General features: G+C 36.7%; 1 protein-coding gene across 1 annotated transcript; it reads right to left on the bottom strand.

The window, feature by feature from the left end:
* Positions 1–201: 201 nt before the first annotated feature.
* Positions 202–18,927, bottom strand: LOC131051289 (pentatricopeptide repeat-containing protein At1g14470). Its single transcript, XM_059211767.1, has 6 exons — positions 18,480–18,927; positions 17,874–18,008; positions 17,433–17,516; positions 16,850–17,213; positions 16,558–16,702; positions 202–303 (listed from the first exon to the last, which is right to left on the bottom strand). Exons 1-6 carry the CDS (start codon positions 18,925–18,927, stop codon positions 202–204), a joined length of 1,278 nt encoding a protein of 425 aa, XP_059067750.1.
* Positions 18,928–26,567: the final 7,640 nt, after the last annotated feature.

A 26,567-nucleotide genomic window follows, 5' to 3' on the forward strand; every position in this document is an offset into this window, starting at 1 on the left:
TGATTTGCATCTCTCACAACAATTTCTCTTGCAACAATCTTGGAGATAAATTTTGTTGCAGTGTGGCAATCAGCACATACTCGAAGGTTCTTAATAACTCTAATAGTTGTTCCACGGGATGTGTTTAACAAACCAAATGCGATTGCCACTTTTTCACTATGATGATAAAGAAAAAAACATTTTTCCTCTTCATCCACATCATCAGGTAGATGTCTTGAATCTGGAATACCCTGCTGCCTTCATCTCCCAAGTCAATTCCTCCAACTTTGCATAAATCTCCGGTCTGTGGATGGGATCTGTCCCCTATACAAAAAGCATGTACTGTTTTATGGTATTCAATCCAACTACATCCCGGGATATTTTTGATTCCTCTATCTTTCATCAATCTCGTTATCATTTGAACATCACCCCACCTGCCCACTTCTGCATAAATGTTTGGGAGAAGCACACAAGTTGCAGCATTTTTGGGATCCAAATAAAAAAGAAGAGTTGCTCTAAATACTCCTAAGCCTACATTCATATGTGATCTACAGGCACCAAGAAAAGACATCCACACAACCACCACAGGTCTAACTGGCATCTTAATGACAAAATTTAGGGTATCTTCAAGATAGCAAACACAGGCAACAAGGTCAACCATGCACACATAATGATCAACTGTAGGTGTGATGCAACAAGGGCCACTAATTATTGAAATATGTACAACCCTCATCCACTAAACCTGCATTGCTGCATGCACACAAAACACAAGCAAAGTTTACAGTGTCAGGACATGTTCCAGAGTGCTTCATTAATTCAAATATTTTGAAATCATCCTTGCAAAATCTGTTTTGTGCATATCCTGCACTCATTGCATTCCAGGAGATGACATCTTTTTGAAGCACTCTGTCAATCACGTGCTTTGTCTAAGCTTCCACATGTTGCATACATATCTACTAGAGCATTCCCAACTATAATGTCTGACAAAAACCCCCCTTCCATTAAGCTTTGATAATTGTCCATACCTCTTCCAAAGCTCCCATTTTGGCACAGGCATGAAGGATGCTGGCAGAGGTGGAAGTTGGCTTTACACCTGCCAATTGCATTTGCTGGAAAGTTTCTAAAGCCTTTTCAACAAGCCCATTTTGTGCATATCCTGCAATCGTTGCATTCCATGACTCCACATTTCTTTGAGATAATCCATCAAATAGTTCATGTGCATGTCTACCAGAGCATTTCCAGCTATAACGTCTGACAAAAATCTCTGTTCCATTATGCTTCGATGGATGTCCATACTGTGTTCCAAAGCTCCTATTTTGGCAAAGGCAGGGAGGATGCTAGCAAAGGTTGTGTAATTTGGCTTTACACCTGCCAATTGCAATTGATTGAAAGTTTCTAAAGCCTTTTCAAACAATCCATTTTGTACATATCCTGCAATCATTGCATTCCATGTGATGACATCTCTATGAGGCATTCCGTCAAACAGTTCAAGTGCCTTGTCTATGCTTCCACATTTTGCTTACATATCTATCAGGGCAGTTGCAACTATTGTATCTGACAACAGACCCCCTTCAACTATGCTTTGACGTAATCTCCATACCCTATTCCACAACTTCTATTTTAATTTTTGGCACAAAAGGGGAGGATGCTGGCAAAGGTTGTGGAATTCAACTTTATACATGCCAATTGCATTTGCTTGAAACTTTCTTAAGTCTTTTCAACAAATCCATTTTGTGCATATCCTGCAATCATTGCATTCCATGACATGATATCTCTTTGAGGATTTCTGTTGTAGTACCCCTACCCTAGTCTATTTCTAACCTTGGTTTAATCTTGATTTGTTAATCGTAATATTATGTTATAGTCAGATGTTGATTTTACGCATAGCTATTGATGTGGTTTTCACACTAGTTGTATGCAGATTTTCAGTGTTCCTATTTCGTGATGTTAGTATCGAACTAATGATTTCATTAAGTTATTATATATGTATGCGTGTATGATCGTTGGTTGCAGGAGATTTCAGGTACGAAGTCGCATGAGTGCGAGGTTCGTCGTCACCTGGTTTTGCAGGTTTGAGCATACCTTTTTAATCCTTAGAGTTGGATTAGGTGGTCGTAAGACCTTAGTCGGCCTTAGTCGTGCTCAAGTGAGCATTGCCAGTCATCGTCGGTAATCCCTTCTTGCTTGGGTTTGCGAGTCGTCTGTTTGGTTGACCTTCTCGGTTTGCGTGCCTGGTGTGTTTGGTTAATTGATGAATTAGTCCTTAGTAATTTCTTGATTAAATATATGCGTTTGTGCATTGAGGATTAATGGATTAAATTAATCTGGTTTCCGTTAGGTGATTTTCGTTGATATTGTATTGCTTATTTTAATTGGGAGTGAATTCGATTTAATGGCTGATTTCGATTATTAAATGCATTATATATATATGCTGTTGAAAAGGAAGTTTTATATGTTATCGCCATAGAGTTAATTGTATTTTGTTAGATTATTAATTTGAAAGGTTAAATTGATTTGATATGAGAAATCGATTGTAAAACTGAAAAGCAAGTTGTATTGTTGAAAAGAATTAAATTTTGAGTATTATTTTTAAATAAAAGCTTTTTTATTCCAAAAATGGAAATTTTGGGTCAACTCTTCCATATAACCCAAATTTGGGGAAATTGGAAAGGGGGAAAAATTTGGAAAAGATTTTGGATGGAGAAAGATGGTTTTGGACAGCTGGAGATGGAGACTCCTCAGCAGATCTTGCCAGGAACGCGAGATCAGGTAGGATTCCATTCCCAATTTTAGTTATTGGTTAAAATGGAAATGGAAGTTGGATGTTTTTATGTTTTTGGATTGATTTGTTTTGGTAAATTAACCAGCTTGGCTGGAAGTGTTTGAGGTGTTGCTAATTCCTCTTTTTCCTTTGGGTGTTTTGAAACCCTCGAGTGTTTGTTATGGATGAGCAAAACCATCAAGAGAATGAGACATAAACCCAGTTCGTTTAACCGAACTCATTGTAAATCGAAGCTCATGTTTTTTTATGCAATTTTGTTGTGGGCGTTCGTGTTGTTCCGCACCGAACAGGGCGTTGTGCTTATTTCCGAACTGTTTTAAAAACCGAGATTCTTTATTTTGTTTATGTTGGGCGTCGGTGTTATTACCAATCTGGGCGTATTGTTTTTTTTGTTTCGGGCTGCGTTTAGGAGATGGGAGGCGGGGAGCGGAGCTCCACCCGCCCCCTCTCCCCTCCCCCGCGCATCCCCTGTTTTTCCCGCTCGCGCCCCCCTTACTCTCCCCCGCGTCCCGTGCTATTCCCTCGCGGATTGTTGGGCCTGCGACTCACGGCGGTGGCCGCAGGGGCCGCGGTGGCCGCAGGGCGCCGCGGCACCTGCGGGCACCACCGTGGGCGCCGCCTGCGAGCGCCGCCGCGTGCCTTAGCCGCGTTTTCAAACGCGTTGCTGTGGTTTTTAACATAGTTTTTTTTTTAAATGCGGTTTTTGTAAATGAAATCATAGTTGTTGATTATTATTAAATGGGTTTTTTTTTCTCCTTTAATGTATGTTTTTCCCATTCAAAAAAAAAAACTTATAATATGTTGGAAATTATTTTAATGATTAAGTTTATTTAATTCTTAATTTCGATTAAGGTGGTATAAGAGTTGCAAATGCTAGTTGAATTTGATCAATGTTATAGTGGAGTTTATAGGCTAATTGAAGTCCAACTTCATTTCGTGACTTTGCCCCTTTTTAATTAAGTTCTACAACTGTGAATTTTCGCAAGTGAATTGGGTAGATTATATTCTAATTGATGTGGTTAAATATCATCTTAGAGCTTATCATTTGGCTAATTGAGAAGTAGTGAAAATTTATCGTTGGGTGTCTGAATTGAATCGATGTGCTTTTGGAAATGATTAGCTTCTTTAGATTCTCTTCCTATATTTTGTTTCCGTAATCCGTATAATGTATCTGGAATTGAAATAATACGAAACTGTAGAGGTTGGTTTTAGCCCAGTATGATAATGATGTTCTATTGGAGATTAAATACCTGGTTTAATTGATTAATGGTGGTTTGAAGTTTAATTAGTATGAATTTGGTTTAAAAACTCATTATGGCTTATATGTCTGTTTATGCTTTGAATTTTAACGAGTTAGAAAACGAAGAACGACTTATCCCTTGATGAGGTAGATAACTGTAAGCTGATTTAGATCTTGTAGAAAACTTGATCGCCTTGTAACGTTTAAATCAATTTGAGAGATATTGTCCTTTCTGATTATTGCTTTGCGAGTTTAATTTCTGTATTCGCCTTTAATTATGAAATGGCATGTTTTGTTTGTTTAAATAGGACCCTGTCGTATGAATTGACTTGGTGTACCTGTTTCAGTCCTCGAATGTTGAGTTGACTATGGTATTGTGATGTTGACTTAGTTGGTTATATCCTCTTTGAGTGAGTCGAATAATGATTCATGGTTAACCTTAGTTGTCAGGTCTCTAGTTAGAGCACCGTCAGTAAGTGATTACCCTTGAGTCGTGTTTGACCAGATGATTTTCTCTTCTTGAACTCCGTTCGTCTTGCCATGTGTATTCCGTGGTTTGAATTCGCCTGAGTATAGCCTAGTGTCGTATGGGAAAGTGGCTTTCAATTGGGGGCTGCGCCCAAAGTGGCTGCTGGATAACCCGTCGAAAGTGAGTCTAATAAGTGATAACCTAAGTAGATTAGAAAATAATCTCTAATTAAGATAATTGTGCCTCACACATGGGACGAGTGCTAGCATAGACTCGACATGCTGTGAGAAGGCCTGAAATGGCAAACCATCTTCCTTGTCTTCACGAGAGGATGTGTGGGTCCACATGAGGCTTGGATGGGCCGGAAGTTCGGATTAGGTTGCCAGGGTTACCAGTGTATGGGCCGGGACCTATGAAGACTTGCCATGGTATCCATACCAGGTTGTGTGATGACACTTGTCCCTACGTTCGCTAGTGTGTTGTCGTCTTGTCCTGTTTGAGTACCTTTGTGAGTCGTCCTTTGTCTCTGCCCTTGTGAGTGTCAGTTTCATGTTAGACCTTGGGTGGTGATGGTTCAGTTTTATGGATGCTCTCATGGACTCTTATGTTATTAGCTTTGATTTTGTTCAGCTGGATCCTGTTCCTTGTAAGGATCGTTTATGTATTTATCGACCGGTGTGGTCGTCTGTATATTGTTATGTATCGCCTTGATGGCTGGATGGTACTTGGTGTAACCTCTTGTACTCTTAACCTTATTAATTATCAGAAGGGGTCTTGCAGTTGCGCAGACCCGGAGATGTAGCCCTTTAGGGGTGAACTCCGAGATCATTATGGTGTTATGTGGTGTATTCTCTTATGTTTTCCTTTATTCAGCTATCATGTATGATTAAATTATGTAAAATGGCTAAGTGGATAATTGGAATTAACTATTAATGCTTATATTCATTTCTTCCTTGAATGCCATGTTAATCGAATGCATAATTGGTTGAGATGCGATTTATCGAAATGCATGTGTGAATTCGTCCTTTTACTGCAATGAATTGGATTATGAATGAATGTAACTTAGAGTAATGAATTATACTCAGTTGTTGTTAAGGAATTTAATATACTTGGAAAGATCTCTTATGTCATGATGAAATCCTAGTGAATTAGTATGTTAGATGTATGGTTTGTAATTTTAATTGAAAAGCTTGAATGAGGTTGATGAATGGATCTTAATGGATGAATCTTTGTTGTGATTTATATTTCCGTCCTTTGAAAGAAATTATCCTGATTATGAATTATCCCATTATTAAGATATTCAGCTTTTGGTTTAATTGAGTGAGTTAATTGAATTGTGAAAATTTAAGTAATCTCGTTGGGAAACTCTTTAGGAGTTAGTTGAAGTCTTCCGCTATGTAATCTGAATCTTTGTTATCTTGTTGCATCTTATGTGTTGTAACTTTAAAAAAAAAAAAATTTGCACTCTATTCTTGTAATTTTGGCTTATCCCTTCGGGGTTTCCTGGCGGGGCATTACATTTGGTATCAGAGCCCATGTTGCAAACATTGGGATCTCTGGTGTCGCGTGTGCCCTCTATTTGTGTGAGGTGTATCGACCTTATGTGTATGCTTGTCCTCCTTTTGCATGCGAGTGATTGAGCAGACCTTGTCAGGTGTGTAACGTGTGTGTTCACACCTTGTTTTCGCCTTCTTGATGTTGGTATTTGAGTGCTTATATGTGCATTGTGCTTATTGATGTCTTGGTCTACGATTACTCTAATTTTGATAGAGAGTCGTATGTACCTTCCCTTCTTGAGTGTTGTACTCTTTAGACTAATCCGTTTGGATGGGTCCGTGCTTGTCTTGGATCTGAAAGTGCAAATTGTGTTTGTTTAAAGAATTTGATCTAGCTTAGTGTTGTTCGCTTGAAGGACTAGTATGGCAATTATTGAATGCTTATTTTGTAGAAAATTAAATGATGATCACCATTCCTCTCTCTTCTGGAAATTAAAATGAATAAGATATGTGTAATTATCTTTGATTTGAGTTTCTTGTTGCAAGAGAAAAGGGTGTGACTTCTTGAACCCTTGTGCGAGCCTTATGTCGCTCATGTTTTTAGATTATTAAAGGGCTATGGGGTTAAAAGATTTATTTTGGTTGAATGGGAGAAAACTGTATGAGTATGTTTAAAGAATTCTCCATGTGTATGTTGTAGGAGTGGCATGATAAAATTCTACCTTAGTAAGGTGCATTGATATGCGAATAGATGAATTATGTGAAACTGCTTGGTTGGTAGAAGAAGTATTATAAAGAGCATGTTATTGTAGCTTCGAGAAAGTGTTAATGTGCTCTCTGAAAGATTGTTTAATGTATTTTCTGAAAGATTGTCTTATGTGTTTTATTAAACCAGTTTGATTGAAGATATATTTTAGCAAATGCTCCATTGAACTCGCTTTTGGGTATGTGTAATTACCTTAATGTGTTTAGAAAGTGCGAATGGAAAGCTTGTTGATGTGCATGCATTAATATGTTTTATTTGGATAATAGCTTCTTGCTTATCTTTGATCGTAATGTGATCTTCTCTAATAGGTTGCAAATTATGACATGTGTCTATATTGTATTATTATTAAGCGAGTGTTCTTATGAGGTCTTGCATTATCGAAAATATTGTCTCTCTTGATCTCTGCTTTGTTTGTAAACTAGAACCTCCTGTTGCAACCGTAAATATTGGAAATGTTTTGTTAGGCTGATTGTCATCCTTCAAAACGGTAGCGAAATGAAAACCATGTAATTAAATGATAGGCTTATAGTGAGAAAATGCATAATGTAGCGTGATCTGTTGATCTTGCGTTTTTGTAGGAAATGGTTTGGTTATCAAACTCTTTTTCCCTTCTCTTTGCCTAATCATGAGATTTTTAGAAATGGTATTAAAGAGTGCATTGATTTAAATAGAATGCTTATTAAACATGTGAAATTGTATGTTGCTTTTGGTTTCATATTGATAGATGAAAGTCTTAAGCTTTAGAAGTGAATTTGCTTAGCTAGTAATTTAATTATGAATGCTTAGTGAGATTTGAGAAAGCTATAGGAATGATGTTACTTCCTTATGTAATTGTGAATTGTTAATAATTTCAGTACTTGAATCTAGAGTAAATTCGATTCAGTTAATTGTATAGAAAGCATAATTGGAATCTTCCTTGTATAGATGTTAGCGTACTGAAAAGTACTCCCCGTATATGTGACTAAACCAGTACTGGTGTATTTGTGTGTATTGTAAGAAACCAGTGCTTATATTATGTGCCCATGGATTGGTGAAGTAATCAACCATGGAGGATATGTTGTTTATGAGTATGGGAAACCATACTGTTTATGTAATGTTGCTTATTTGTTCCCTACTGAGTACCAAACCTCGGGTTGTGGGTAACTCGGTATGTTAAGGGGTAGTATTCGAAGCGACCGTTCCTTGAATAGTATGGATTGGCGTGCGAGTAATGTCGACGCGAAGCGACTTTAGCTTCTCTACTTCGAGGAATGATATAGTTGTACTACTAAACTGTATCAAGGTGTACTCAATACTTTCCCTTTGATGAATCTATTTATAGGTTTATGTGTGTCAGCCTATTCTCTTCCTTATCTAAGCATATAGATGGTAGTTTTTGTGCATATTGTTGGATTCTATTGGAGTATCTGTTGCCTTGTCTTCTTGAGAGGCGTGTTATTATTCTTACATAAGTTGCCAACTGGCCTGTGTTGGTAGACTTGTGGGTAGACCATAGTCATGTATACCTCTGACTTACGGCGAGTATCCTTCTAGATACGTCGCTATGCGGGATGTGGCTTGCGCGTGCTTTTTCCGCGAGGTGCACTACCATGCGGGATACGTCCATTGTGTGTTTTCTCCACTTGGGGTATTGCCATGCCACGTGACGACGTGATGCGGGGTGATGTCGAGGTGCACACCGCCATGCCATGTGGATAGTGTGACTATGTCGCACCACATGATGAGCTACTGCAATGGCTAGTCAGTTGTTCCTTCCTTCCTCGTTGGTGGCTAGATGCTAGTCACACAGTGCTGTTATGTGCAGTTGTGATATTCTTTATATTCTTTGGGGATCAGCAATTTATTTTACCTTGATTTTGAAAGTTTAGCCACGATCTTGTGATCTTTTGCACTTTGATTTGGTGTTGAGATTCCGGATTATTTTCTTGCCTTACTGTTGGAATTGAGGATTTATTATCTTTCTTCATCTGTACTTGGGTGGCTAAACTGGTTTATCATTCTTGTTTTCGGATGCTGGTCTTGTGTCGAAATGTGAAATTCCTCTCCAAGGACGTATGATACGGAATTGGTAGAGTGTGTGCGAGGAAGTTGTTGTAGGGAACCGTGAGGATGGGGGTATGTGAGGCTGTGATGCAGCTAGCACCCACTACCTACCTATGTGTGGTGACTATCTCTTGGAGGCTAACCACCTTGTACAACAAGGGATATTCACAAAGGTCTTGTATGGAAGGTAGCACCGCTATGGTGTGCCTAGCACCATCAAGCCTTTGAGTGAGATATTGGATATTTATGATCATATTGTTGTTTTGAGATCAGGCATAGAGATGCTGATCGTGCATGTTATCCTTGACCGAGTATTAAACATGCTCACATGTGGCCTTTTCTGTTATGCATTCTAGTTATGTGGATGGTTATTATTTGTATCATGGAGTAAATTGTGTTAACTTGTCACTATGTTATGGGACATAGTCTTTGGAAAGGTTTTCTTATGCCTGGCAAGTGTAAACAATTGAGTTATTTTGTTGCTCTTATTTCATGAAAGCTAATTTGGCTGTAGAAATTGATATTTTGAGCTAGTTCTATGTTATAAAATTTTATGATAAAGATGGATTGGTAAAGGAAAATTGATCTTATGGCATGTTTTTTTGTCATTTGTGATCGATGATTATGGTAATTGTTGTTTACCTCTTTGTAATGCTTTAATTTGGTTTACTGAAAGGAAGAAAATTCTTATTTCTCTGCTATGATCGTGGATAATTCCTAGAATATCTTTAAGGAACGTATGGTTTAGATGTATCTTGCCAATGGATAATGGCGTTTGTAAAGGATTTTGCAATTATATTTCATTTATTTATGGAAAGTTTTCTATGTGCAATTTGATCTTTGTTGAATGAGTTTCAGGGCTGATGCGTACGACATATTCTTCATCTAGCCTTACGACTTCCAGGAGTAAGTCGGAACCTAGGGGGGGAGAATGTAGTACCCCTACCCTAGTCTATTTCTAACCTTGGTTTAATCTTGATTTGTTAATCGTAATATTATGTTATAGTCAGATGTTGATTTTACGCATAGCTATTGATGTGGTTTTCACACTAGTTGTATGCAGATTTTCAGTGTTCCTATTTCGTGATGTTAGTATCGAACTAATGATTTCATTAAGTTATTATATATGTATGCGTGTATGATCGTTGGTTGCAGGAGATTTCAGGTACGAAGTCGCATGAGTGCGAGGTTCGTCGTCACCTGGTTTTGCAGGTTTGAGCATACCTTTTTAATCCTTAGAGTTGGATTAGGTGGTCGTAAGACCTTAGTCGGCCTTAGTCGTGCTCAAGTGAGCATTGCCAGTCATCGTCGGTAATCCCTTCTTGCTTGGGTTTGCGAGTCGTCTGTTTGGTTGACCTTCTCGGTTTGCGTGCCTGGTGTGTTTGGTTAATTGATGAATTAGTCCTTAGTAATTTCTTGATTAAATATATGCGTTTGTGCATTGAGGATTAATGGATTAAATTAATCTGGTTTCCGTTAGGTGATTTTCGTTGATATTGTATTGCTTATTTTAATTGGGAGTGAATTCGATTTAATGGCTGATTTCGATTATTAAATGCATTATATATATATGCTGTTGAAAAGGAAGTTTTATATGTTATCGCCATAGAGTTAATTGTATTTTGTTAGATTATTAATTTGAAAGGTTAAATTGATTTGATATGAGAAATCGATTGTAAAACTGAAAAGCAAGTTGTATTGTTGAAAAGAATTAAATTTTGAGTATTATTTTTAAATAAAAGCTTTTTTATTCCAAAAATGGAAATTTTGGGTCAACTCTTCCATATAACCCAAATTTGGGGAAATTGGAAAGGGGGAAAAATTTGGAAAAGATTTTGGATGGAGAAAGATGGTTTTGGACAGCTGGAGATGGAGACTCCTCAGCAGATCTTGCCAGGAACGCGAGATCAGGTAGGATTCCATTCCCAATTTTAGTTATTGGTTAAAATGGAAATGGAAGTTGGATGTTTTTATGTTTTTGGATTGATTTGTTTTGGTAAATTAACCAGCTTGGCTGGAAGTGTTTGAGGTGTTGCTAATTCCTCTTTTTCCTTTGGGTGTTTTGAAACCCTCGAGTGTTTGTTATGGATGAGCAAAACCATCAAGAGAATGAGACATAAACCCAGTTCGTTTAACCGAACTCATTGTAAATCGAAGCTCATGTTTTTTTATGCAATTTTGTTGTGGGCGTTCGTGTTGTTCCGCACCGAACAGGGCGTTGTGCTTATTTCCGAACTGTTTTAAAAACCGAGATTCTTTATTTTGTTTATGTTGGGCGTCGGTGTTATTACCAATCTGGGCGTATTGTTTTTTTTGTTTCGGGCTGCGTTTAGGAGATGGGAGGCGGGGAGCGGAGCTCCACCCGCCCCCTCTCCCCTCCCCCGCGCATCCCCTGTTTTTCCCGCTCGCGCCCCCCTTACTCTCCCCCGCGTCCCGTGCTATTCCCTCGCGGATTGTTGGGCCTGCGACTCACGGCGGTGGCCGCAGGGGCCGCGGTGGCCGCAGGGCGCCGCGGCACCTGCGGGCACCACCGTGGGCGCCGCCTGCGAGCGCCGCCGCGTGCCTTAGCCGCGTTTTCAAACGCGTTGCTGTGGTTTTTAACATAGTTTTTTTTTTAAATGCGGTTTTTGTAAATGAAATCATAGTTGTTGATTATTATTAAATGGGTTTTTTTTTCTCCTTTAATGTATGTTTTTCCCATTCAAAAAAAAAAAACTTATAATATGTTGGAAATTATTTTAATGATTAAGTTTATTTAATTCTTAATTTCGATTAAGGTGGTATAAGAGTTGCAAATGCTAGTTGAATTTGATCAATGTTATAGTGGAGTTTATAGGCTAATTGAAGTCCAACTTCATTTCGTGACTTTGCCCCTTTTTAATTAAGTTCTACAACTGTGAATTTTCGCAAGTGAATTGGGTAGATTATATTCTAATTGATGTGGTTAAATATCATCTTAGAGCTTATCATTTGGCTAATTGAGAAGTAGTGAAAATTTATCGTTGGGTGTCTGAATTGAATCGATGTGCTTTTGGAAATGATTAGCTTCTTTAGATTCTCTTCCTATATTTTGTTTCCGTAATCCGTATAATGTATCTGGAATTGAAATAATACGAAACTGTAGAGGTTGGTTTTAGCCCAGTATGATAATGATGTTCTATTGGAGATTAAATACCTGGTTTAATTGATTAATGGTGGTTTGAAGTTTAATTAGTATGAATTTGGTTTAAAAACTCATTATGGCTTATATGTCTGTTTATGCTTTGAATTTTAACGAGTTAGAAAACGAAGAACGACTTATCCCTTGATGAGGTAGATAACTGTAAGCTGATTTAGATCTTGTAGAAAACTTGATCGCCTTGTAACGTTTAAATCAATTTGAGAGATATTGTCCTTTCTGATTATTGCTTTGCGAGTTTAATTTCTGTATTCGCCTTTAATTATGAAATGGCATGTTTTGTTTGTTTAAATAGGACCCTGTCGTATGAATTGACTTGGTGTACCTGTTTCAGTCCTCGAATGTTGAGTTGACTATGGTATTGTGATGTTGACTTAGTTGGTTATATCCTCTTTGAGTGAGTCGAATAATGATTCATGGTTAACCTTAGTTGTCAGGTCTCTAGTTAGAGCACCGTCAGTAAGTGATTACCCTTGAGTCGTGTTTGACCAGATGATTTTCTCTTCTTGAACTCCGTTCGTCTTGCCATGTGTATTCCGTGGTTTGAATTCGCCTGAGTATAGCCTAGTGTCGTATGGGAAAGTGGCTTTCAATTGGGGGCTGCGCCCAAAGTGGCTGCTGGATAACCCGTCGAAAGTGAGTCTAATAAGTGATAACCTAAGTAGATTAGAAAATAATCTCTAATTAAGATAATTGTGCCTCACACATGGGACGAGTGCTAGCATAGACTCGACATGCTGTGAGAAGGCCTGAAATGGCAAACCATCTTCCTTGTCTTCACGAGAGGATGTGTGGGTCCACATGAGGCTTGGATGGGCCGGAAGTTCGGATTAGGTTGCCAGGGTTACCAGTGTATGGGCCGGGACCTATGAAGACTTGCCATGGTATCCATACCAGGTTGTGTGATGACACTTGTCCCTACGTTCGCTAGTGTGTTGTCGTCTTGTCCTGTTTGAGTACCTTTGTGAGTCGTCCTTTGTCTCTGCCCTTGTGAGTGTCAGTTTCATGTTAGACCTTGGGTGGTGATGGTTCAGTTTTATGGATGCTCTCATGGACTCTTATGTTATTAGCTTTGATTTTGTTCAGCTGGATCCTGTTCCTTGTAAGGATCGTTTATGTATTTATCGACCGGTGTGGTCGTCTGTATATTGTTATGTATCGCCTTGATGGCTGGATGGTACTTGGTGTAACCTCTTGTACTCTTAACCTTATTAATTATCAGAAGGGGTCTTGCAGTTGCGCAGACCCGGAGATGTAGCCCTTTAGGGGTGAACTCCGAGATCATTATGGTGTTATGTGGTGTATTCTCTTATGTTTTCCTTTATTCAGCTATCATGTATGATTAAATTATGTAAAATGGCTAAGTGGATAATTGGAATTAACTATTAATGCTTATATTCATTTCTTCCTTGAATGCCATGTTAATCGAATGCATAATTGGTTGAGATGCGATTTATCGAAATGCATGTGTGAATTCGTCCTTTTACTGCAATGAATTGGATTATGAATGAATGTAACTTAGAGTAATGAATTATACTCAGTTGTTGTTAAGGAATTTAATATACTTGGAAAGATCTCTTATGTCATGATGAAATCCTAGTGAATTAGTATGTTAGATGTATGGTTTGTAATTTTAATTGAAAAGCTTGAATGAGGTTGATGAATGGATCTTAATGGATGAATCTTTGTTGTGATTTATATTTCCGTCCTTTGAAAGAAATTATCCTGATTATGAATTATCCCATTATTAAGATATTCAGCTTTTGGTTTAATTGAGTGAGTTAATTGAATTGTGAAAATTTAAGTAATCTCGTTGGGAAACTCTTTAGGAGTTAGTTGAAGTCTTCCGCTATGTAATCTGAATCTTTGTTATCTTGTTGCATCTTATGTGTTGTAACTTTAAAAAAAAAAAAATTTGCACTCTATTCTTGTAATTTTGGCTTATCCCTTCGGGGTTTCCTGGCGGGGCATTACATCTGTCAAACAGTTCATGTGCCTTATCTATGCTTCCACATTTTGCATAAAGACCATTTCCAACTGACAAATATCCCCCTTACATTATGCTTTGATGGATCTGAAAACTCTCTTCCAAAGCTCCAATTTTGGCACAGGCAGGGAGGATGCTAGCAAAGGTTGTGGAAATTGGCTTTACACCTGCTGATTGCACTCACTTGAGAGTTTCTAAGGCATTTTCAACACATCCATTTTGTGCATATCCTGCAGTCATTGCATTCCATGACATCACATCTCTTTTAGGAGTTCTATCAAACTGTTTGATGCCTTGTCTATGCTTCGACATTTTGCATACATGTCTACCAAAGCAGTTCCAACTACAACATCTGACAAAATTCCTCTATCCATTATGCTTTGATGGATATCCATATCCTGCTCTAAAGCTCCCATTTTAGCACAGGCAGGGAGGATGCTGGCAAAGGTTGAGGAAGTTGGCTCTACAGCTGCCAATTGCATTTGCTTGAAAGTTTCTAAAGCCTTTTCAACAAGTCCATTTTTTGCATATCCTACAATCATTCCATTTCCATGAGACTAAGTTTCTTAGAGGCATTCTTTCAAAAAGTTTACGTGCCTGGTTGATGCTTCCACATTTTGCATACATGTCTACCAGAGCATTCCCAGCTATAATATCTGACAAATGTCCCTCTTCCATTATTGTAATGTCCCCGTTTGAGGATTGCCTTTATGTAGTCCTGAGACAACAATGTTCCCAATCAATGCTACCAGTTTTCCTCTTCCAGTTGCTTTACAAATCTGGAATGGGTTGCACAATACTTTCTTCTTAAATTCTCTACGATGGCGCTCTTTATTTCACATTTAAATACCCACACACTCTCTTTCAGATCTGCAATGAAATTCTTTACTTATTCCTTCACAAGTCTGTTATAACGTTCATACAATGCTTCTTTATCAGTGTATGCAATCTGTCAGATTCTATTTTCTCCTCTCCACCTTCATTTCAATATCTATTTATATCTTCAAATCTCAAGGGTCAAATCCTTTTGGATGGATGCTTCATTTAAGAGACATGTCTTTATTAGTTGTTGCTTATCCTTTCACTTTAAAATCGTGTCTCCACCTTATTGAAGATAATTACTAAAACCAAATCGTGCTTTTATCTCACGTCCCTTCATTATATGAATCACGAGCTTTTAATCAATGGTTGGGTGTTTTGTTTCTTAATCGCAACCTTTGGTATCAAGCGTTCTCAATATACCTCCTTGATCACTGCATTTGTTTAATACTAATCTCTGTCTTGATCATCATGTAATCGCTGCATACAATAGATTTTCTTTAATAAGCTGTCGTCGATATCTCCTTGCTTACTTTGTATCGGCTTTTATCAAAAGTCTTTATTAATCGCCATTCTTTAAAGAATTAAGAATCATTATAATTATATTGCTTTTTAGTTTTTTACTAGAACTGTCCAATGTCTCCTGAATCGCTGATTTGTTATTTTCTTATAAACATCGCTTCTTTACTCAAACGACTTAGACTTGGGCGATCAAGACATTCATATTTATTATAGAAAACCATAGATATTTCGGCCATCATGTTAATTCGTTTGCCACCTTAATAGGAATCGCATATCTTTTCTTTGATTATGTATTAACCTTGATGTTGTATAAATCGCTGCAAATTATTATTGCTTTATTCACATCCTTAGCAATGATTATTCATTGTCTTGTCTTTTCTTAAATAACTTCAATCGCTGCTAATGAAGTCAATCATAGTATCATATGTCATACATATTCGGGGTCATGACAATTATGCTTTAATGGAGACGCATACCTTGTTCCAAAGCTCCGTTTTGGCACACGCAGGGAGGATGCTCGCAAAGGTTGTGGAATTTGGCTTTACACCTGCTAATTGCATTTGGTTGAATATTTCTAAAGCCTTTTCAAAAAATCCATTTTGTGCATATCCGGCAATTATCACATTCTATCAGAAAAGATTTCTTTAAGGCATTCTGTCAAACAACTCACATGCCTTGTATATGTTTCCACATTTTGTATACATGTCTACCAGAGAAGTTGCAACTACAACATCTGAAAAAGCTCCTCTATCCATTATGCTTTGATGGACCTCCATACCCTGTTTCAAAACTCCCATTTTGGCAGACAGGGATGATTCTAACAAAGGTTGTGGAATCTGGCTTAACACATGCCAATTGCATTTGCTTGAAAGTATCTAAAGCCTTTTCAACAAATCCATTTTGTGCATATCCTGCAATCATTGTATTTCATGCCATACATCTCGTTGAGGCATTCTGTCAAACAGTTCACTTGCCTTGTCTATGCTTCCATATTTTGCATACACGTCTACTAGAGCATTTCCAACTATATATCTGACAAAAATACCCCTTCCATTATGCTTCGATGAATGGGTATACCTTGCTCCAAAGCTCCCATTTTGGTACAGGTAGGGAGGATGCTGGCAAAGGTTGTGGAATTCAGCTTTACACCTACCAATTGCATTTGCTTGAAAGTTTCTAGAGCCTTTTTAACAAATCCATTTTGTGCATATCTTGCAATCATGGCATTCCATGTCATGACATCTCGTTGAGGTATTCTATCAAACAGTTCACTTGCCTTGTATATGCTTCCGCATTTTGCATACATGTATACCAGGGCAGTTGCAACTGCTATATCTGACAAAAATCCCCCTTCCGTTATGCTTCGATGGATGAGTATACCTTGTTCCAAAGCTCCCATTTTGGCACAGGCAGGAAGGATGCTGAGAAAGGTCATGGAATTTGGCTTTATACCTGCCAACTGCATTTGCTTGAAGGTTTCTAAAGCCTTTTCAATAAATCCGTTTTTTGCGTATCCTGCAATAATTGCAGTCCATGAGACCACGTCTCTTTGAGGCATTTTGTCAAACAGTTCCCGCGCCTTAACTATGCTTCCACATTTTGCATACATGTCTACCAGGGCACTTGCAACTATAACATTTGATAAAATTCCTCTATCCTTTATGCTTTGGTGGATGTCAATACCCTGTTTCAAAGCTCCCATTTTGGCAAAGGCAGAAAATACGCTGGCAAAGGTTGCAGAGTCTGGCTTTACGCCTGCCAATTGCATTTGCTTGAAAGTTTCTACAGACTTTTCAACCAATCCAATATGTGCATATCCTGTAATCAACGCAGTCCATGAGACCACATTTTTTTGAGGCATTTTGTCGAACAGTTCACGCGCCTTCCCTATGCTTCCACATTTTGCATACATGTCTACTAGGGCAGTTGCAACTATAATATATGACAAAAAACCCTCTTCTGTTATGCTTCGATGGATGGGTATACCTTGTTCCAAAGCTCCCATTTTGGCACAGGCAGGGAGGATGGTGGCAAAGGTTGTGGAATTTGGCTTTATACCTACCAATTGCATTTGCTTGAAAGTTTCTAGAGCCTTTTCAAGAAATCCATTTTGTGCATATCCTGCAATCATGGCATTCCACGAGACCACACCTTTTAGAGGCATTCTGTTAAACAGTTCACTTGCCTTGTCTATGCTTCCACATTTTGCATACATGTCTAGCAGGGCAGTTGCAACTATAATATTTGACAAAAACACCCCTTCCGTTATGCTTCGATGGATTGGTATACCTTGTTCCAAAGCTCCCATTTTGACACAGGCAGGGAGGATGCTGGCAAAGGTTGTTGAATTTGGCTTTACACCTACCAATTGCATTTGCTTGAAAGTTTCTAGAGCATTTTTAACAAATCCATTTTGTGTATACCCTGCAATCATGGCATTCCATGTCATGACATCTCGTTGAGGCATTCTGTCAAACAGTTTACTTGCCTTGTCTATGCTTCCACATTTTGCATACATGTCTACCAGGGCAGTTGCAATAATAATATCTGACAAAAAACCTCCTTCCGTTATGCTTCGATGGATGGGTGTACCTTGTTCCAAATCTCCCATTTTAGCACAGGCAGCGAGGATACTGGCAAAGGTTGTGGAATTCGGCTTTACACCTACGAATTGCATTTGCTTGAAAATTTCTAGAGCCTTGTCAACAAATCCATTTTGTGCATATCCTGCAATCATGGCAGTCCATGAGACCACACCTTTTAAAGGCATTCTATCAAACAGTTCGCGTGCTTTGTCTATGCTTCCACATTTCGCATACATGTCCATCAGGGCAGTTGCAACAACTACATCTGACAAACTTCCTCCATCCATAATGCTTTGATGTATGTCTATACCTTGTTTCAAAGCTCCCATTTTGGCACAGGCAGGGAGGATGCTGATAAAGGTCGTGGAATTTGGCTTTATACCTGCCAACTGCATTTGCTTGAAGGTTTCTAAAGCCTTTTCAATAAATCCGTTTTGTGCGTATCCTGCAATCATTGCAGTCCATTAGACCACATTTCTCTTAGGCATTTTGTCGAACAGTTCGCGTGCCTTGTCTATACTTCCACATTTTGCATACATGTCTACTAAGGCTGTTGCAAGAACAATACTTGACGAAATTCCTCTATCCTTTATGCTTTGGTGGATGTCCATACCCTGTTTCAACGCTCCCAATTTAGCACAAGCTGGAAGTACGTTGGCAAATGTAAATTGATCAGGTTGGAAACCCATTTCTTGCATTTGGTGAAACAGTGAAACTGCCTCGTGAGGATACCCATGTCTTCTGTACGCTGCAATAATGCTATTCCATGAGTCAATGTCTCGCTCTTCCATGTGATTGAACACTTTTCGAGCATCTACCAAACTTCCCAAATTAACATACATGTAAATAAGCTTATTCCGAAATGTTGGGTATGTAGTAAACGCAAATCGCCTGTGAGCGATAAAAGAGTGGACATTTTTACCCTGTAAAAGTGCGTTCTTGAGAACACAGGTCTGCAATAATTGAAGATATGTAGAGAAATCTTCAGGGGGTTTGTATGCAGTAAACATAATGTGCAACGCCTCCTTCAACTGACCCTTTCTACATAATGCTCTGAGCATTTTATGATTATACTTGGAGTTCAGAAAACATACCTAGTGTTATTCACTCGAAGTTATTCCCTGTGACTTTGCCAATGGCAAGCCTGCGAGCATTTTCACTGATAGCAGGGAATCGAGTTAAAGACAGATTTTTTACATGAACACATGAAACATTTATGAATCGTGTATTAAAAAATATAAAATTTATTAATTATTATTTAAAAATAAAATATTGTAATTATCCAACACAAATGTCATTAATAAAATAAAGTGTTCATTTAAACAAATATTGTTGTCACGTGAATGAATGCTATTATTATGTGTATGACTAAGAGGGTGGCAATGGGGTGGCAATGGGACGTGTCTATTCTGGCTCCAAAATGACAGTACGGATTGACTAACATGAGCGTTAGTCGCACATTTTACACCGTTGATTTTGCAATTAACGGTTGCGATTGACTAACCTGTCGCTAACACGCAATACAAAAGGTCCATTTTGGAGCCAGAATAGACACAACTGTGGCAATGTATATGCATTGGAGTACTTCATATTATATGTTTGTCTAATGACATGTAAAAGGCGAGATTAATAAATACCTTTTATTTTATTAGAAACAATTATTTGATCCAATTTCATGGATTGTGGAAATTTGATCTCTTTGATTACAAGAATAATTGTTAAATTAAGTATGAAAATAATGCACAAGAGTAGATAATCATCAATAAAATTATGTATGGATAGAGATAACTCTACCTACCAAACTACACTACCAGGTGAGAAACGAATCAAATAAAGTTGTAGATATAGATGGTCTCAAAAGTATTTGAAATAAAATAATTTCCTAAGACATGTAGCATTTTAAATAATCATTCTAAGGGATTAATACACCAACATGATCAATCAATTATAGTTGAAGGAAGAGAACTTTAAAGGATTGCATAAATAGTAGAATAGGTTACAAGAAGGAGGTTGTTGAAACTAGATACACAAATATGGAATCCATGAAAATAGAGGGAAAATGGTTATCAAAAAAGGGAAATCAAGAGGACTTTGTAATATTCATGCTAATATATGTACTACATGTGTCTTGTATAAGCCTTGTTGTTGTGTTCTATATGTGTGTGTGTGAATGATTGAGTGTGTACCCTTATGAGTCAAAAGAAGTTGTGAACTATTTATGTAACTAGATGATAGGGATAGGATTAGAAGATGTGTAATTGGGAATTGGAATAAGCTAAGAATATGTGGTAGGGAAAAGCATACTAGCGGATTTGGTAAATAAGAAATGGAGATATAAGATCAATTTTTTTTGTGAACATGGGAGAAGTTGAGAATGTTGGAAATTGATATTGTGTATGTAATGCCCCGCCAGGAAACTCCGAAGGGATTAAGCTAAAACACAAGAATAGAGTGCAATAATTTTTTTTTAAAAGCTAAACACAACATTAAGATACTTCGAGATATCAAAGTTTAGATTACATAGCGGAAGACATCAACTAACACCTAGAGAGTTTCCCAACGTGATTACTTAATTACACATTTAACTTAACTCACACTAATTAATCCAATAAGTTGATTACCTTATAACAAAATAATTCTTAAACAAGGATAATTTCTTTCAGTAAGATGAAAATATAAATCAGAAGATAAGGTTCATCCATTCAGATTTGCCTATACCTTACGCTCAAGCTTTTCATAAAAATATAAGCCATGCATCTAATTTCATAACACACTTTAATTTCATCATAAACTAATGAGTTCTTTCCATGCATACTTAATTTCATTAACAATAACTGAATGTATTCTATTCCTCTAATCTACAATCTTTCATGATCCCATTTCAGCATTTAAAAGACGACTGCATACATGCATTTAAGATTAATTTCTTCTAACCCACTTATACATTCTATCAAAAAGCCATCCATACATGCTAAAACTGAAAAAAGAAACATAAGAACATAAGCATCACATAACACCAAATTGATCTCAGAGTTCACCCCTAGAGGGCTACATCTCTGGGTCTGCTCAACTGCTAGACCCCTCTGAAAATTAAATAAGTTAAGAATACATAAGGTTCTCATTATTTACAATCCTGCCATCAAGGCGAAACATAACCATTATACAAACGACCACATCGGTCAATAAATACATAAATGATCCCTAAATAGGAAAGGGTCCAACTGAACATGATCAAAGCAAATACAAAGGTCCATTGGAGCATCCACAAAACTAAGTCATCGCAACCCAGGGTCTCGCATGACAATCAAGTACTCAAAAGGGCATAAGCAACAGGATGACTCCACAAAAGTGCTCTGATCAAGACAATACAACAACACACTAGCAAACGTAGGGGACAAGTGTCATCACACAACCTGGTATGGTTACCATGGCAGGTCTCCATAGGTTCTAGCCCCATACACTGGGTTACCCTAGCAACCTAATCCGAGCCTCGGGCCCATCCAAGCCTCATGTGGACCCACAAATCCTTTCGTGAAGACAAGGATGATGGTTTGCCATTTCAGGCCTTCTCACTGCATGTCGAGTCTGTACTAGCACTCATCCCATGTGTGAGGCACAATTATCTTACTTAGAGATTCATTAACAACACTCTGATATACTATTAGGTTATCACTTATTAGACTCACTTTCGATGGGTTACCTAGCAGCCACTTTGGGCGCGACCCCCAATCGAAAGCCACTTTCCCTTACGACACTAGACTATACTCAAACGAACTCAAAAACCAAAGAACACACATGGTCAAGCAAACGGAGTTCAAAATGGAGGAATCAACCATTTGGTCAAACACGACTTCATAAGAGGTGCACTGGCTGACGGTACTCTAACTAGAGACCTGACCAACTATGGTCAACCACAATCATCATTTGACACCTGCATAAAGGATATGACCAATTACGACACCACCACAAAACAATAGTCAAACTTGAGACCGAGGACTGAAACAGATATCCCAAATCAATCCATACGACAAGGTCTAATCAAACAAATCAAGGTTTTGCCATTACTTTAAGCAAAAGCGAATAAAGAAATTAAACTTGCAAGGGCAATAACCGGAAAAAGACACTATTTTCCCATATTGATTTAAACATAAAAGTCGATCAAGTTTTCTAAATGGTCTAAGTTAGATTGCAGTTATCTACCTCATTTAGGTACAGGTTGTTCTTGGTTTTCTAACTCTCTAAGGTTCAATTGCATCGAACATACATAAATGAATCATTATGAGTTTTTAAACAAGGTTCACAAGAATATAATTAAATAAACGTTAACCAACTAAAAATGATATTTAATCTTCAATTAAAACATCATTGTCATATTGGTTCTAAAATAATTTCTCCAAATTCGACTTTTCTAGAACCAAGTGACACTATCTAGATCAAGGAAATATATATTTAAAGAAACCAAATATAGATAATCCATTCCCAAATTAACAGATTATTTCCTTGCGCAAATGAAGAAAAATACCAAAATTAACTATTAATTAATATATATTTATTAATCCACGATTAATAAAATATAACAAATTAATAATTAAAAACAATATTAACAAATCAAGTATTTAATTAGAAAAATATTAATTAATAATAAAATAGAATTTGAATATTAATTAATGTACATTTTCCATTATACAAATAATTAATAACAAATTAATCATAATTTATTACTTAATGAACAATTAATCATAATTAAAAAAACTTAATTAAAATTACATTTATTATAATATTAAATTATTATATTTTTTTTATTAAAAAATATATATAAGAAAAACCACGTTTAAAAAAAAATAATAAAAAAATAAGGTGGGGGGATACCCACGTGGACCTCCACGTGGGTCCCCCTTGGTAGCTCACGCTACCTATGGTAGCGCTACTACCAATTGGTAGCAGATCGCTACCCTTGGTAGGTAGCAGATCGCTACCCTTGGTAGCGCTGCTACCAATTGGTAGCAACCCGCTACCAAAGGGTAGTAGGGCTACCTCACCCCACGTGGTGAGGTTTTCCTGCCACGTGGGGGGGTTTGCTTTTTATTTATTTTTAAAAATTATTTACTGTGTAAAACATAGTAAAAAAAAACCAGTCTCTCAGAGACTTAAAACAAATTAATTTTTTTTTTTCAGCAGCAAGGTTTTCTAACATTTTCCAAACACCTAGATTCAGGAAGGGAAATTTTTCTTACAAACAAACACTAGATGAGCAAAATAAGAAGGATTAACATCCATTATCCAAACCCTTCTACCAAACTTGACTAAAACAACTAATTTCTCCAAATAAAACTTAAATTAAGAACATCCAATGGAGATTTTAACAAAGTTTACTGGGAACAACCAAAATTCAATCTGGAGATTGGAAAGGAAGCAAGGAGAATTTAATTTCAGAAACTAATCTACAACTTCTTTCATTTTCCCCAAATAAATGAGATTATTTACAATCACAACTAGATTACTACAAAAACACCAAAAACAATATTTTAAAAACAAAGAAACCAATGAAATTAACTAGAGGCCTACCTGGTTAAGCAATCCTAGCAAGATTGAAGAAGAGCCCAATTCTCCATCTCAAGAAATTCCTTCTCCTCCCAAAACCCCCAAAATTTTCCATCCAAAAATATTTTCCAAAAAAAATCAATCTCTCATATTTTCCAAAAATCTAGGTTAAATGGGAAAGGTTTGACCAAAATTTTTATTTAAAATAAATCACAAAAATCATTCTTTTAAACTATATCAATAAATTAAACTTGCTTTTCAATTTAAAATTGATTTTCTCAAATAACTGAAATTAGCCTTTCTATTTCCAAAATGCCAACAAGATAAAATTAGTTCTATTTTAATTAAATTTAAATCTTTCTTTTCCAACATCATAAACATAATAATTTGACATTAAAATCAACCATTTAATTGAACTTGCTACCAACCTGAATTGAGCAATCCAATTAACGATTAATCACATAAAAATGGAGCCTATTTAATTTAGTCCCCAAAAAACTAATACGAAAATACACATTAAATCAAATTAGAGATTAAGGATTAATTACTCGATTTAACCACACACAAAACACACAACCAAGAAAGTCAAACGAACAGACGACTCGCAAACCCAACCAAAGGGAAAACCGACGACGACTGACGACGCTCACTTGAGCACGACTATGGTCAAACGAGAGTCTTACGACCACCTAATCCAAGTTCTAAGGACCAAAGAGGTACACTCAAACTTGTGAATCTAGGTGAAGATGAACCTCGCACCCGCGCGACACTGTACCTGGAATCTCCTGCAACCAAGAGTCATACATGCATACATAAATAAACTTAATGAAAGTGTTACCCCGAGATAATAACACAAAATAGGAGAATTAATAACTTGCATACAAATTGGTGCAAAAACCACATTAACAGCTATGCACTAAAAGCAAAACACTTGACTATAATCATTATATTATGATAAACTAACCAAGGTCAAACTGAGATTAGAAATTGATTAGGGTAGGGGTACTACAGTGTATGTGTGCACTTGTAATGCGTGTTTCCCTAATGTAGCTCGTGTGTGCCATGCATATTGTTACGATTGTGTGTGTGTTCACATATGTGGCTATGCATATGGGTCTATACATGTTATTTCTAGCTAATAAGCCTCAATCTCAATCTATAGGTGATAGAGACAAGCTCAATGTGAAGGTGCTAAATATTAACAAAGGAAGAATCCAAGAAGGAATTTAAAAATGAGTCTTATCCACCTTTGGTCCATGTCAATAGTTTGATCCCTTTTGATTGGCTTAGTGATATTTTATCCTAATGGGGCCCACTCACTCTAATGACACTTGTGTTGATTATAATCTAACTAATACCATGTGATGCACTCATAAGGTTTTTTAAAAGGCTAGATAACTATCTCACTCCAAATCAATGCATACCATTTGATTGACCAACTTAATATAATCTAATGACTCACAAGACGTGGTCATTTCCTTGTGAATGTCCATAGAAATTCTCCATGGTTACATATTTACAACTCTTATATAAAATTCATAAGTCATCTTGTAGCACCAAGGAAATTTTGCAGGATATATCATTAATCAAACTTGAGGATATCTATTGGAACTAATCTAGCATTCATGTCTAGTGGACTAATATACTACATGACACATTGTACTAGGAATTCACTTACTAAGAACTCCAAGGTGTTGTACTATGTAGAGGGATTCAATCAAACATTTACCCATTTCTTATATAACATAATCCAACCACTAATAGAAGACTTAAAGGTGCCAAAATATCAAAGACATTGTCATCTCCTTGGCTACCCATAAATATTAGATTACTCTTTGGGGGGAGGGGAATTCATCATTGTGGGTTGGAATTTCATATATGAATACTAGCTTATATGTCTCTTTCTAGTTTAGATGTAATTTTATATAACTAATATATTTATTATAATGAGTAAAATAGTTCTCAAGTTAAGTGATATACAATTGAGCTTTTGAGAGTGATGTTTGAACTTGATTTGACCTCCTTACGTAACAAGGTCACCCTATTTTAAAAATAATAAATAAATAATCTACAAATAATAATAAAATCATAATTTTAAAATATTTTTCAAAACATAAATAAATTAAATATGTTGATTATCATTTCAAAATAAAGATATCATCATTACATAGATTTTCATGATACATATTTACAAATAATAAAACCTAGATAAGGAATTTTGTCATACTAATCTACCTAGATACAACAATATAAATATTTTGAGTTTTTATTATAAATAAAATAACAATCAATTATAGATTATTTGTTATACTCATCTCATATAAGTGCAAGAAGTCATGGTTATCTAGTTGGATGCAAGATACCATAATCTAATCACTTTACCTACAACCACAAACCATATAATTCCCTAATCAACTTCCTATTAGAAGTGGCTCGACTCTTCAATTAGGGTGATAGATAAGGATGCCTATAGTATAATTGTATATGATAACTAAGTGAAAATATTAAAATTTGCACCCTTGTCACATGTAGCCTATTATCAAATCCTCTAGATCCCCTCCATGCTTTTAATTTCAATATGGTTTAGAGCAAACACTTGAGTACAAATGGACCCCACATTGGCTAAGCATGAAGATCCCACTTGCCTTAAAAATTGGTCTAAGCCCAAGAAAAGTGGAAAAATCTTTCACAAGAACAAGCTATGTAATAACATATAAAATTTAAGAAGAAGACATTGGCTAAGGAAAATGAAAATCACCACAAACCAACATAAAAAAAAATATAAACATGCAAAGGGGGAACAAAAATCCAATATAAGACCAAGATATGATTAGGCCCAAAAGATAAGATATTATACCTTTTAAAATCGTATTTTTAAGCTAAAAAAATTGATAAATATCACCAAGGAAACAATAAAAAAAAATTAACTTCATGGTAATTTACATAGTAACAATATTGAATTGCATAACCTCTAAGGGTAAAAAATAGCATAACATACCATTGCTCATTTACAACATATACTTTTTACAAATAAAACCTCAAGCATCTCTCACCCTCTCTAAAAAGGCATAAAAACAAATTGGGAAAGATATAATTGGACTTGCATCCTCTTCAAGCTATTTGAGCATCTATGAGCTTCCCTAATGGTGGTTCAACACCA

The sequence above is a fragment of the Cryptomeria japonica genome, chromosome 9, assembly GCF_030272615.1.
Source record: "Cryptomeria japonica chromosome 9, Sugi_1.0, whole genome shotgun sequence".
Lineage (NCBI taxonomy): Eukaryota > Viridiplantae > Streptophyta > Pinopsida > Cupressales > Cupressaceae > Cryptomeria > Cryptomeria japonica.